The 14,768-nt window shown below is 47.0% G+C and overlaps 1 protein-coding gene across 1 annotated transcript in view; it reads left to right on the top strand.

The window, feature by feature from the left end:
- The window catches only part of LOC137367179 (dynein axonemal heavy chain 8-like), a 2,062,041-nt gene that overhangs the window by 832,383 nt on the left and 1,214,890 nt on the right, over window positions 1-14,768 (top strand). Inside the window, exon 56 of the mRNA XM_068028615.1 lies at window positions 3,644-3,757. Within this exon, the coding sequence (XP_067884716.1) occupies window positions 3,644-3,757 (114 nt within the window). The remainder of the gene's footprint in view (window positions 1-3,643; window positions 3,758-14,768) is intronic.

Raw genomic sequence — 14,768 nt, 5'->3', positions numbered from 1 at the left:
GAAAGTGTAGGATGGAGCTTAAGAAAGCAATTAGGAGAGCAAAGAGGGGATATGAGAAAGCTCTGGCTGGTAAAAGTAGGGAAAATCCCAAGATATTCTATAAGTATATCAATGGAAAGAGGATAACCAGGGAAAGAGTAGGACCCATTAGGGACAAGGGGGAAATCTGTGGGTGGAGCCAGAGAACATTGGTAGGGTGTTGAATGAATACTTCACATCTGTCTTCATTCCAAGAGAATGAGGATGTAGATATGGAACTCAGGGAGAGAGACTGTGAGGTTCTTGAGCAAATTGGCATAGGGAGTGACAAGGTATTAGAGGTTTAGGCAGGCTTAAAAGTGGACAAATCTCCAGGTTCAGACGATTTGTGTCCCAGGACACTGTGGGAGGCGAGGGTGGAGATTGCAGGGGCTCTGACCCTGATTTTTAATTCTTCTCTGGCCACGGGGGAGGTGCCAGAGGACTGGAGAACAGCTAATGTGGTCCCACTATTTAAGAAAGGTTGTAGAGATAAGCCAGGGAACTACAGACCAGCAAGTCTCACGTCAGTGGCAGGGAAATTATTGGAGAAAATTCTGAAGGAGAGAATCTATCACCACTTGGAGAGGCAAAATTTGATTAGGAATCGTCAGCATGGCTTTGTCAGAGGGAGGAAGGAGCTCATGCCTAACAAATTTGATTGCACTTTTTGAGCATGTGACCAGGTGTGTAGATGAGGGTAGTGCAGTTGATGTAGTTTACATGGATTTCAGCAAAGCCTTTGACAAGAACGCAAATGCACATGGGATACAGGGGAACTTGATAAGGTGGATTCAAAATTGGCTTAGCTGTAGGAGACAGAGTGTGATGACAGATGGTTGTTTTAGTGACTGGAAGCCAGTGTCCAGTGGCGTACCACAGGGATCTGTGCTGGGTCCCCTATTGTTTGTCATTTATATAAACGACATAGATGACTATCTGAGGGGTAGGATCAGTAAGTTCACGGATGACACAAAGATTGGCCGAGTGGTTAACAGTGAGGTTGAGTGTCTTGGGTTACAGGAAGGTTTGGACGGGATGGTCAAATGGGCAGACAAGTGGCAGATGGAATTTAACCCTGAAAAGTGTGAGGTGATACACTTTGGAAGGAGTAATGTGACACGAAAGTATTCAATGAATTGCCTGACACTGGGAAGTTCCGAGGAACAAAGGGACCTTGGCGTGTTTGTCCATAGATCTCTGAAGGCAGAAGGGCAGGTTAATAGCGTGGTGAAAAAGGCATATGGGACACTTGCCTTTATCAATTGAGGCATAGATTACAAAAGCAGGGAGGTCATGTTGGAGTTGTCCAGAACTTTGGTAAGGCCACAGCTGGAGTACTGTGTGCAATTCTGACCGCCACATTATGGGAAGGATGTGATTTCACTGGACGGGGTGCAGAGGCGATTCACCAGGATGGTGCCTGGGATGGAACATTTAAGCTATGAAGAGAAGTTGGATAGGCTTGGGTTGTTTTCGCTGGAGCAGAGAAGACTGAGGGGTGACCTGATCGAGGTGTACAAGATTATGAGGGGCATGGACAGGGTGGATAGGGAGCAGCTGTTCCCCTTAGTTGAAGGGTCAGTTACGAGGGGACACAAGTTTAAGGTGAGGGGCAGGAGGTTTAAGGGGGATTTAAGGAAGAACGTTTTTACCCAGAAAGTGGTGACGGTCTGGAATGCACTGACTTGGAGGGTGGTAGAGGCAGGTTGCCTCACATCCTTTAAAAATTACCTGGATGAGCACTTGGCACATCATAACATTCACGGCTATGGGCCAAGTGCTGGCAAATGGGATTAGGTAGACAGGTCAGGTGTCTTTAATGCATCGGTGCAGACTCGATGGGCCAAAGGGCCTTTTCTGCACTGTATTATTCTGTGAAGCCTGGGACATGGCAGCTGTCATGGCCTGGATGGACTCCTCCATCGTCCACTCAAAGGTGCACATGGTCTGTGGCATCTCCACCAAATATTGCCTTAACTCTCCCTGCAACTCCAACATGCCCTGTGCTGTCGACACCAGAGGATCATTATCAGCCTGGGGCTCAGCATGGGCATGGCCACCCACAGTTCTTGGACTGTCAAAGGTGTTGCCTTTCTCAGACTCAGCCAACTGTTCGGGCGCATGTGTGGTGGTCTCACCAGTTTGTGACCCAGACTCTATGGATTCCCACTGAGGTGAGTGTATCTGTGTTGGTGCAAGGTGCGGGTGTTTCATGGGATGCTGCATCCTCTGAGGTTGTTTCTTCCTCAGAGCTGGTGGAAGTCCCCAGGGCCTCCATTGTCGCTTTGGAACTTCGCCCTGCAAGATACAATGTGAAGAGCACAGTATTAAGTATTATGGTGCAAATGTCACGAATTTGATAGCATTAGCTCCAAAAATAAAATGTTATGAGTAATTATGTGACGGTCAAAAAGCTGTATTTTCTCCCGGGATGCCAAGCTCCACGTCTTAAATGGAACGTCCTCCCTGGCTGCCAGATAGCTGGAGCGCCTCCTCTTCAGTGTCCTCTAATGTGTCAATGGCCTCAGTTATAGCACCCCTACACCTGTCCTGGACGCCTCTCGCGCATTGTGGGCCCTCTTCACCTGGAAGAACAAGGATGCAGATATTGAACATTGCCAAACAATATGACGCGTGTCGTATTGCAACAGGGATGTTTCAACAAAAGGTGCGAGAAGCTTAGTATGGACTCAGCCTGTCATGTATGTGCCATCCTCTGAGGTGCAAACGAGGGCGAATTGTTTCAGACATGCAGCTACTCATGTGGCATCTATCCTCCCCGCTCGACCTCCCTGCCTTTGGCATGGCAGTGGCCATTCTATATGGGGACATCCAGGTCAAACGGAGCCATTCTACAAAGTGCTACTTGCTTTTGTTGAACGTATGAGATCATTCACCCTCTTCCGGCACTGCACCTAGTCTCGATGGATGACCCCACGGTAGCTTAAGTCCTCTACAATCTCCGTCCAGGCTTGCTTGGTCAGGCGGGAGGACCTATTCTTACCATCACTGGGGAAAAGGACCTGCCGCCTTTACCTTGCAGCCTGGTGGAGAGTGAGCAGGGAGGCATCACTGAACCATGGGGCCACCCTTCCTCGCACCTCTGACATCTCCAGTGTCTTCCAGGGGGTGCTCCTTCACAGATGGGTCTCTTCTGCAGTCACTACTGGCTGGTTAGCTCCAGCAGCAGCGATTTAAATTTGCAAGAGGTTTAATGTATGGCTGACTTCCTTTTAAATATGGCGCCAGCACCTGCTGACTAGTCAGCTGACGCTGTTCCCGGCATTGTTGAGCCCATCTCCTCCACGTGATTGGTTGGGGGCAGACTGACCAAGGCATGCAAATGAGCCGCATACGTTAGATTGACGCAGCTCCGTGGCGCGTGGCCTGTGTGTGTGGCCGTCTTTTTTTCACTCGCCGCCACTCCCAGTGGTGGGCGCATGAAATCCAGCCCATAGATTTTTTCAGTTTTTATAGCAAAAATTATCACTCTCTTTCACTGGCCTTTCCAACTTTGATTGTTTACTTTGACTAGCCAGATCAAATTAGGAGTCAACTTGAAGGCATTGCAGTACCTAGCACTGTAAGTTTGACCCTGTGGTACAATTGCTTTTCTTAACAGAGAAATGTGCAGGATGAATTGGTGCAAGTCCAACCCAAATTTAAGGCTAACCTGCTGGAGTCAGTGGATCTTTTCCAAAAAGAAGTGCTCAAATATGGACGACAGTATGAAAAGGTAAACTTTTATTTAAATGTTTCTGATAGTATTAAATCTGCTGAATGTACAGTTCTGGAAGAGATTATCATGGTCCATCTGCTCGGTCTCAAATTTTGAAACCTGCCACTCACTGCTTTATCTGCATGCTCATCAATAATTCTGCCTCAATATTAACCCCCAACAAAAGGGGTAGGTTCAAGTGAGTGGAATTTTATAAATCTAAAGAGAGAAGTTAAGGCCACAAAGCAATATTTGATTTTGGTAAAGATAAACAGAATGTAAAAGGAAGGGACGAAAAGTTGAACAGTAATAGTGCATCGGTGAATAAAATCAAATCAAGGAAAAATACTAAAAAAGATAAAATTAAAGGCACTTTATCTGAATGCATTTGCAAACTGACAGATGTATTAATAGCACAAATAGATTTAAATGGGTTTGATCTAATAAGCCATTACAGAGACATTATTGCATGGTAACTGTTATGAACAGATAGTTAATTTTGAAAGCAAATTTCTTTATATTTTCAACAACCTGTCGTGAGCAGACTGTGATTTAAACTTTTCCCCTTTCTTTGAAAAAAATACCCTGATGGCGTATTTCTCCACTACCTCAGTTCGTGAACCCTGACATTTAAAGGACCGCAACAACACTGTTGTTAAGGTTATAAAAAATAGTAGGATTTATTAACACACACTCTTAAACTCGGGAGGGGGTTAACTTTGCAACGCGTTCTCACAAACATACAAGGAAAGGTAAAGGCGCCAAAAGGGCAAGGACATTTGCCAAGTAGAAAATAGCTTAATTACAAACTGACGGGGGGTCCCAGTTCAAACCGGAGTCTGTTTTTTAAAATAACATAAAGTCAAAAGCTGGACTTAACCAACTGGAAATGCCAAGTGAAGTAGGAATCGTAGGAAATCTCTTCTCTTAAACTTTCTTCTTTGCACTTTCAGAGATAAGCTGAGGCAGCTTAGTTTCTGATTTCACCCTTTTCGATGAAGAGAGAAACTGACAGAGAGCAGATTTTCTTGCTGTTTTTCAGACTGTGGCTTTCTTTCGTCTTTTTGCAGGCAGGCCCCAGAGATAGCCAGCTGCATAGCTTCCAGGCAGCTGCTTTCCTGTACGAGCTGTTCCCTTCAACTGAAACTGTTTCAAAACCAGAAACTAAAAAAAGGTGGCTTCTGGGTCATGTGACCGGACCCCTGCAAGTAGCTGTCCCACCATCTGTTGGTGAAATGATCCCCCCCTCCATTTTAAATAAGTTGAATACAGAAGTATGGAGAGATTTTCCCTAGGAATCGTCTGATTTCTGCTGGTTCTTGGGAGTGGGGAATTCGACTGGGCACGTACTTTGGCTTCGCGGGGTAGCCCAGTTCCCTGTCCCACTACATGACCCCTGGCCTGAGCAAACTCGCTTTTTTCCAAGTGCAGCACAAGGTTTGCCCTTTTCAGACCTGGAACACAGCCTCCAGGTAGTTTAAATGCTCATTCCAGGTGTTCACTGTAAATAATCCTGTCGTCCAGGTACACACCACAACTGCTACTATCTGGTTTGTCAGTCTCTGAAAGGCTGGGGCATTTTTAAGACCAAAGGTTATAACCTTACACTGATATAGGCCATCCGGGGTGACAAAGGTCGAGATCTCTCTTGCTCTCGGAGTCATGGGGACTTGCCAGTACCCTTTTAAAAGGTCAATTTTGCTGAGGTGGGCCGAATAACCCACTTTGTCTATACAATCCTCAAGGCATGGGATTGCATAGGAATCGGCTCCGGTTACAACGTTTACTTTTTGGTAATCAATACAGAGCCCTGTGGATCCATCCGGCTTTGGGGCCAGTGCAATAGAGGAGCTCCAACTACTTTGGCTAGGCTCAGTTATATCATTATCCAGCATGTACTGGATTTCCTGCCTAATCTATGTTAGCTTGTCGGGGCTCAGCTGGCAGGGGTTTTGTTTGATCAGTGGTGTGTCTCCCACATCCACGTCGTGAACTGCTAGGGTGGTGCGCCCTGGCTGATCTTTACAGAGTTCTTTAAATTTTCCCAGCAGGGTAGACACATCCTCCCGCTGCTTTTGGGTTAGGTGTGTCAGCTAGGAGGTTAAGTCTTTCAAGACTTCTACGTTTGCCAGTCTGGTAGCTGGGGTTCAACTGGGGTCTCCTCCTCCTCAACTGACTCTTCCTGGCTGCCCTCAGATATTTCCACCCTCTGGCAAACACCCACTGGTTGACTGGGCTCTCGGCTGTAATATTTCTTAAGCAAGTTAATATGGCATAACCGGTGCTTCTTCTGCCTGTCAGGGGTGGGGATTATGTAATTAACTGTGTTTACCCATTTGGCCACTTAATACGGGCCACTGAATTTGGCTCGGAAAGTGTCAGTGGGTAGGGGTAGTAGCGCGAAGACCTGGTCTCCTGGTTGAAGGATCTGGGCCGGGGCATGTTGTTTCATGATTTGCTGAAAGGATTTTAAATGCTCTTTGGCCACCATGCAGGCATTGAAGAGACATTCCGGAAGGTGGAAACATACTCCCACATGGAGGTGTCCACCTGGTGTTCCAGGAATATCTCTTTCAGGAACTTCAGGGGGCTCATGTTCATAAATTAACTCAAAGAGGTTGAAGCCCGTGGACTCATTTGAGGAGTCCTTGGTGGCAAACAGTAGGAACCCTAAATCCTTGTCCCAGTCATGTGGATACTCAGAGCCGTAGATCTGAGTCGTGTTTTCAGGGTCTTGTGATACCTCTCTAGCACTCCCTGGGACTGACGGTGATAGGCCGAGGACTTCAGCTGGGTGATTCCTAAGCCACGTACCACCTCCTGAAATACTCAGGACATGAAGTTGAATCCCTGGTCTGATTGGATCTCCCTCAGCAGACCCTACTGGGTGAAGAACTGGGTTAGTCCTTCGATAACAGCCTTGACTGTGATTTTCTTGAGGGGTGTGGTTTTGAGCAGGGTGGCGAAGTCCTTTATGGTGAGGAGATATTGATAGCCAGTCTTGGTTTTGGATATTAGCCCCACACAGTCTATCAATCAATATTCAGTCAAAGGTTCACCAAATGCCAGGATGGGCTTGAGGGGGGGGGTGGTTTAATTGTAGCCTGGGGTTTGCCTGCAAGCTGGCAAGCATGACAGGTTTTGCAGTGGTCAGCCACATTGGACCGGAGGCAAGGCCAGAAAAAGTGCTTGATTATTCCAGCTAACGTTTTCTGAGTACCCACGTGTCTAGCCATCGGGATAGCATGGGCTATCCCTAAAATCTCTTGCTGGTATTCTGGAGGCACTACAATCTGGTGGAGAACAGTCCACTCCTCCTCTTTAGGTCTCCCGGGAGGTCTCCACTTCCACATCACTTGCTGGTAGTAACACTCAGGGATCAGAGTGGCCTCTGCCTCAGAGCAAGCAGTCTGTACTATGCACTTTATTTCAGAATCTGCCTGCTGGGTGTTAATTAGGGAGGCTCGGATGAGCACCTCCTCCCCTTCGGACAGGTCCTTGAAGAAGGTTTCAGCTAACCAGGCCTCTGGCTCATCCAGCTGGGGCATTGATTCCCTCTCAACTAATCTGGCTTGTATGGCTTGGGACTATGAATCACTACACAATCGGGGAAGTATTTCCTCCAGTAGTTATTCAGTTTCCTTGGTTTCGCTGGGCTGGTCCAAGATTATAGGGATTGCTATTATTTTGCTGCCAGCCTATCCCTGCCACCAGTAACTCTGGGACAATTGCTATGGTTACAGGGCTCAAGACTAGGACACACTGTAGGTGGACCCGATGGAGGGGCCAGCAAGATAACCTTCCCCTATTCTGCTCTTCAGGGCTTTGGCTTTCATGGAGGTTTCGGGAGGAAGGCTTAAGCTGTTTTCTAACATTAAGGACTGAGTGGCCCCTGTATCTCTGAGCAGTACAATGGACTTGCTCACCTCCTGGGAAGGGTAGGGGGAACACGGTTCCTGTGAGGACAAAACTCCGGTAACTCGCGGGGATTTTGTCCAGTCCAGCAACGCATAGGGTAATACCCTCGGAGGGTCTAGGTTCTATAGTGAGGACCCCTGCCTGTCCTGCTACACTCTTTACTGGGGTCTCTTCCTTGGGACCACCCTTGAGAAGACTTATGAGATCCACCGGCTTTCCTTTTAGCCTCCAGCATTCGTGCCTGGAGTGACCACTTTGTTGCAGTGGAAGCACACTGGTCTCCAGGGTTTTTCTTTGTGGGCTTGTGATGGACTCTTTGCACCCTCGTTTGTACTCCCCTTTCTGGGTGTGGCTCCCTTTCTATCCCACTCTTCCCTCTTATTCTCCCACTGATTTTGGGGGTGGCTTTGCTATGGTCTGCCTGAGTTGCTAGGCCTATGTGTGAGGTCACAACTATCAGCAGCAACTGCGGCCTCTCTAGCTGTGTGGACTCTCTGCTGCTCTAAATGCACTCTTACATTTGGGGTAAGCAATTTTTGAATTCCTCTCGCAATATTAGCTCGTGAAATTCATCGTAGTTGTGCTGTATTTTTACAGATCAGACCCACCGGTTGAAAGTGATTTGCTTTCGCCTTTTGAATTCTAGATAACTCTGCACGGGTTTCTTTCGAGCATTCCTTAATTGCTAGCGATACACCTCTGGGACCAACTCATATGCACTAAGGATGGCAGCTTTGGTCTGCTCGTAATTAGCAGACATTTCAGGGGTCACCATAGAATAGACCTCTTGAGCCTTCCCTGTTAACTGACCCTGAATCATGAGGGTCCACATTTCTTGTGGCCACTGTAGCAGTCCTGCTACCTTCTCAAAAGTGGCAAAAGGAGATTCCACCTCACCCTCTTCAAATTTTGGTACGACCTTAGCATACTTAAGAGCCTCAAAGCCTGGTTCTGGGTTAGGGAGATTTTGTTCGTTACTGGGTGAAGAGAAATTTTCCCTAGCAGCCTCCATCTGTCTCGCATCTCACTCAGCTCTATTTCCAATTTTTTTTAGCTGGTAAACCCTTTCTCTCTCCTTTTCTCTCTCCTCTCTCTGTCTCTCTTTCCTTTTCTCTCTTTCTATCTCTTTCTCTCTCCTGAAACTCCCGTTGAAACCTGAATTTTGTCAGTTCATTCTGGCCATGGGAAATGGGTCAGTTTCAGGAGTTAATTCCTCATCTACCTGTTCCAGAATGGTACTGTGTCCTAGGTGCTCAGTCAGCACTTTAAGGACCTCAGATGTTTCATCTTCCTGGGCAGTTTCACTTGTATCTCCCTAGCTATAGCTTTTAACTAGTCCATACTCAGGTTTGCCAACGTTTCAGCAGTTACATTACCTTGCTCCAAAAACATCTTTGAATTAAAATTCCGAAGAAGGGTCACTGACCCGAAACGTTAACTCTGCTTCTCTTTCCACAGATGCTGCCAGGCCTGCTGAGTGGTTCCAGCATTTCTTGTTTTTATTTATTTATTTGAATTAAAATGTGTCATTTTCTAATGTTAGAGTAAGAGGGTTTTGCTGTGGTCGTTCATTTGTTTTAACAATCTCTTCGGCTACCAGATTTCCCCCTTTTGGTTTCCAATCAGTTTATTTTTATTTTTGATTCAGCACATTTCTTATTATTTGGTCTTAATTTCATCGATTTATCATGGACTTGAGCTCCCAATTTCTGTTACGAACAGGTAGTTAATTTTGAAAGCAAATTTCGCTATATTTTAAACAAACAACCTGTCCGTAAGCAGATTGTGATTTAAATTTTTCCCCTTTCTTTTTTAAAAAAAACCTGATGGCATATTTCTCCACTCCCTCAGTTTGTGAACCCTGACTTTTAAAAGACTGCAACATCACTATGGTTAAAGTTGAAAAAAAGTGGGGTTTATGAACACACAATCTTAAACTCGGGAGGGGGATAACTTTGCAACACGTGCTCACAGACAGACAAGGAAAGGTGAAGGCATCAAAAGAAAAAGGACATTTACCAAGTACAAAATAGCTTAACTGACAGGGGTCCCAGTTAAAACCAGATTCCATTTATTTAACTAAAGTTAAATATGTAAGTAGGTTCAGTGAAGTTTTTCTACTTTTTCTACTATTTACACTACCGCTGTCAATTAGCTTCAAAAGTAAAGGTAAGGACTTTAGATTGTAGTGGTAGTGTTTGCAGTAGAACAAGGCCCCTAGCGTAATTAGTATTTTTTAATTAAAGGGTGTAACTAAGTAATTTAAAGGTATGTCATGGCAGGAGGTCGTGCACCCGTGATATGCTCCTCCTGCGCTATGTGAGAAATCTGGAACGCTTCTAGTGTCCTTGATGACCATGCGTGTAGGAAGTGTATCCATCTGCAGCTACTGGTTACCTGCATTACGCAGCTGGATCTGCGGGTGGATTCACTGTGGAGCATCCGCGATGCTGAGATCATCATGGATAGCAAGTTTAGCAAGGTGGTAACACCTTAGGCAAGTGCTGCAAAGGCAGAAAGGGAGTGGGTGACCACCAGGCAGAGTCGAGGAAGGCATGGAGTGCAGGAGTCCAGTGTGGTCATCCCCCTCTCTAACAGATATACCGCTTTGGATATTGTTGGGTGAGATAGCTCAGGGGAAAGCAGCAAGAGCCAAGTTCATGGCTCTGCTGCACAGGAGGGAAGGAAGAAGAGTGGCAGGGCTATGGTGATTCAATCAAAAGGGGAACAGACAGGCATTTCTGTGGCTGAAAAAGAGACTCCAGGATGGTATGTTACCTCCCTGGTGCTAGGGTCAAGGATGTCTCTAAGCGGCTGTAGGGCATTCTGAGGGGGGGGGGGGAGGGCGAGCAACCAGTTGTCATGGTACATATCAGTATCAACGACAGAGGTAGAAAAAGGGATGACGTCCTACAAGCTGAATATAGGGAGTAAGACGTGAATTAAAAAGTAGGACTTCAAAGTTGGTAATCTTAGGATTACTACCAATGCCATGTGCTAGCGAGAGCAGAAATAGCAGGCGATATCAGATGAATATGTGGATGGAGAAATGGTGTAGGGTGGAGGGATTCAGATTCCTGGGACATTGGGACCTGTTCTGGAGAAGGTGGGACCAGTACAAGCTGGACGGGTTGCATCTGGGCAGGACCAGGACCAATTTCCTTCGGGGGTGTTTGCTAGAGCTGTCGGGGAGAGTTTAAACTAGAATGGCGGGGGATGGGAAACTGAACAGGGAGTCAGAGGAGGGGGAAACAAGGATAGAAATGAAAGACAGAAAGGTAAGAAGCAAAAGTGGAAGGCAGAGAAAACAAGGGTGAGAAACAAATGGGCCAGAGTACAAAATAAAGCTAAGATGACGAACAATGTTAAAAAGACAAGTCTAAAGGCATTGTGTCTTAATGTGCGGAGCGTTCGCAATAAGGTAGATGAATTAACAGCGCAAATGGATAAAAACGGTTATGATGGTATGTTGGCCTTCATTGCAAGAGGATTTGAGTACAGGACCAAGGATGTCTTACTGCTTTTATACAGGGCCTTGGTGAGACCACGTCTGGAGTATTGTGTGCAGTTTTGGTCTCCTTATCTGAGGAAGGGTGGATGAAGGGAGTGCAGAGAAAGTTCACCAGACTGATTCCTGGGATGGCAGGACTGACGTATGAAGAGAGATTGGGCTGATTAGGCTTGTATTCGCTAGAGTTTAGAAGAATGAGGGGTGATCTCATATAAACCTACAAAATTCAAATAGGACTGGACAGACTAGAACCAGGAAGGATGTTCCCATTGGCAGGGGAGTTCAGGTCCAGGGGTCACAGTCTAAGGATAAGGGGTCAGCCATGTAGGACTGAGATGAGGAGGGATTTCTTCACCCAGAGAGTGGTGAACCTGTGGAATTCTCTACCACAGAAAGCAGTTGAGGCCAAATCATTAAATATATTCAAGAAAGATTTAGATATAGTTCTTAGGGATAAAGGGAAGGCGGTGGTGTAATGGTATTGTCACTGGACTAGTAACCCAGAGACCCAGGGTATTGCTCTGGGGACATGGGTTCAAAGCGGAAGGTGGAATTTGAATTCAATTAACAAATCTGGAATTTGGTTCACTTCGTGTTGTGTTTGGTACATGTCCTTTAGGGAAGGAAATCTGCTGTCCTTACCTGGTCAGGCCTACATGTGACTCCAGACCCACAGCAATGTGGTTGACTCTTATTTGCCCTCTGAAATGGCCCAGCAAGCCACTCAGTTGTATCCAACCGCTATAAAGTCAATAAATAGGAATGAAACCGGACGTATCACCCGGCATCGACCTAGGTACCGGAAACAACAATGGCAAACCCTGCAAAGTTCTCCTTACTAACATCTGGGGGCTTGTGCCAAAGTTGGGAGAGCTGTCCCACAGACTATTCAAGCAACAGCCTGACATAGTCATACTCACTGAATCGTACTTGACAATGTCCCAGACTCTGCCATCACCATCCCCGGGTATGTCCTGTCCCATTGGCAGGACAGACCCAGCAGAGGTGGCGGCACAGTGGTATACAGTAGGGAAAGAGTTGCCCTGGGAGTCCTCAACATCGACTGTGGACCCCATGAAGTCTCATGGCATCAGGTCAAACATGAACAAGGAAATCTCCGACTGATTACCATCTACCGCCCTCCCTCAGCTGATGAGTCAGTACTCCTCCATGTTGAACAGCACTTGGAGGAAGCACTGAGGGTTGCACGGGCACAGAATGTACTCTGGGTAGGGGACTCCAATGTCCATCACCAAGAGTGGCTTGGTAGCACCACTCAAGGGCGGCACAGTGGCGCAGTGGTTAGCACCGCAGCCTCACAGCTCCAGCGACCGCAATCCTGTCGATGAGTCTCTGCAGACACTCTTCTGTGTGGGATGTTAATGCAGCATCGTCAGCAAAGAGGAGTTCCCTGATGAGGACTTTCCATACTTTGGTCTTCGCTCTTAGACGGGCAAGGTTGAACAACCTGCCATCTGATCTTGTGTGGAGGAAATTTCCTTCTTCTGAAGACTTGAGCGCATATGAGAGCAGCAGGGAGAAGAAGATCCCAAACAGTGTAGGTGCGAGAACACAGCCCTGTTTCACGCCACTCAGGATAGGAAAGGGGTCTGATGAGGCACTGCTGTGCTGAATTGTGCCTTTCATATTGTCATGGAATGAGGTGTTGATACTTAGTAGCTTTGGTGGACATCTGATCTTTGCTAGTAGTCTGAAGAGACCACGTCTGCTGACGAGGTCAAAGACTTTGGTGAGATCTATGAAAGTAACATTGAGGAACATCTGTTGTTCGTGCATTTCTCCTGTAGCTGGCGAAGGGAGAACAGCATGTCAATGGTGGATCTCTCTGCTCAAAAGCCACACTGTGCCTCAGGGTAGACATGCTCAGCCAGCTTTTGGAGTCAGTTTAAAATGACTCGAGCGAAGACTTTCCCCACTATGCTGAGCAGGGAGATTCCACAGTAGTTGTTGCAGTCACCGCGGTCACCCTTGTTCTCATAGAGGGTGATGATAATGGCATCACGCATGTCCTGTGGTACTGCTCCCTCATCCCAGCATAGGCAAAGCAGTTCATGGAGTGCTGAGAGTATAGCAGGCTTGGCACTATTGGGTAATGCCGTCCTTCTAAGGGGCTTTTCCACAGGCTCGAGAATCAATGGCACTACCACCGTGCTAAATGGGATAGATTTCGAACAGATCTAAAAATGCACAACTGGACATCCATGAGGCGCTTTGGGCCATCAGCAATAGCAGAATTGTACTCAACCACAAACTGTAACCTCATGGCCCGGCATATCCCCCGCTCGACCACTACCATCAAGCCAGAAGACCAACCCTGGTTCAATGAAGAGTGCAGAAGGGCATGCCAGGAGCAGCACCAGGCATACCTCAAAATGAGGTGTCAACGTGGTGAAGCTACAACACAGGACTATCTGCATGCCAAACTGCGTAAGCAGCATGCGATAGACAGAGCTAAGTGATCCCATAACCAACGGATCAGATCTTAGCTCTGCAGTCCTGCCACATCCAGCCGTGAATGGTGGTGGACAATTAAACAACTAACTGGAGGAGGTGGCTCCACAAATATCCCCATCCTCAATGATGGGGGAGCCCAGCACATCAATGCGAAAGGTAAGGCTGAAGCATTTGTAACAAACTTCAGCCAGAAGTGCCGAGTTGATGATCCATCTCAGCCTCCTCCTGAAGTCCCCAGCATCACAGATGCCAGACTTCAGCCAATTTGATTCACTCCACGTGATATCAAGAAACGACTGAAGGCACTGGATACTGCAAAGGCTATGGGTCCTGACAATATTACAGCAATAGTACTGAAGACCTGTGCTCCAGAACAAGCTGTTCCAGTACAGCTACAACACTGGCATCTACCCGGCAATGTGGAAAATTGCCCAGGTATGTCCTGTACACAAAAAGCAGGACAAGTCCAACCCGGTCAATTACCGCCCCATCAGCCTACTCTCAATCATCAGTAAAGTTATGGAAGGTGTCATCAACAGTGCCATCAAGCGGCACTTGCTTAGCAATAACCTGATCAGTGATGCTCAGTTTGGGTTCGGCCAGGGCCACTCAGCTCCTGACCTCATTACAGCCTTGGTTCAAACATGGACAAAAGAGCTGAACTCAAGAGATGAGGTGAGAGTGACTGCCCTTGACATCAAGGCAACATTTGATCGAGTATGGCATCAAGGAGCCCTAGCAAAACTGAGGTCAATGGGAATTCAGGGGGAAAACCCTCCGCTGGTTGGAGTCATACCTAGCGCAAAGGAAGATGGTTGTGGTTGTTGGAGGTCAATCATCTGAGCTCCAGGACATCACTGCAGGAGTTCCTCAGGGTAGTGTCCTCGGCCCAACCATCTTCAGCTGCTTTATCAATGACCTTCCTTCAATCATAAGGGCAGGAGTGGGGATGTTCGCTGATGATTGCACAACGTTCAGCACCAATCGTGACTCCTCAGATACTGAAGCAGTCCGTTTAGAAATGCAGCAAGACTTGGACAATATCCAGGCTTGGGCTGATAAGTAGCAAGAAACATTGGCACCACACAAGTGCCAGGCAATGACTATCTCCAACAAGAGAGAATC

This window comes from Heterodontus francisci, chromosome 3, assembly GCF_036365525.1.
Source record: "Heterodontus francisci isolate sHetFra1 chromosome 3, sHetFra1.hap1, whole genome shotgun sequence".
Taxonomy (NCBI): Eukaryota; Metazoa; Chordata; class Chondrichthyes; order Heterodontiformes; family Heterodontidae; genus Heterodontus; species Heterodontus francisci.
Note: the sequence above shows the minus strand (reverse complement) of the source record. Positions and strands in the feature narration are given on the sequence as shown.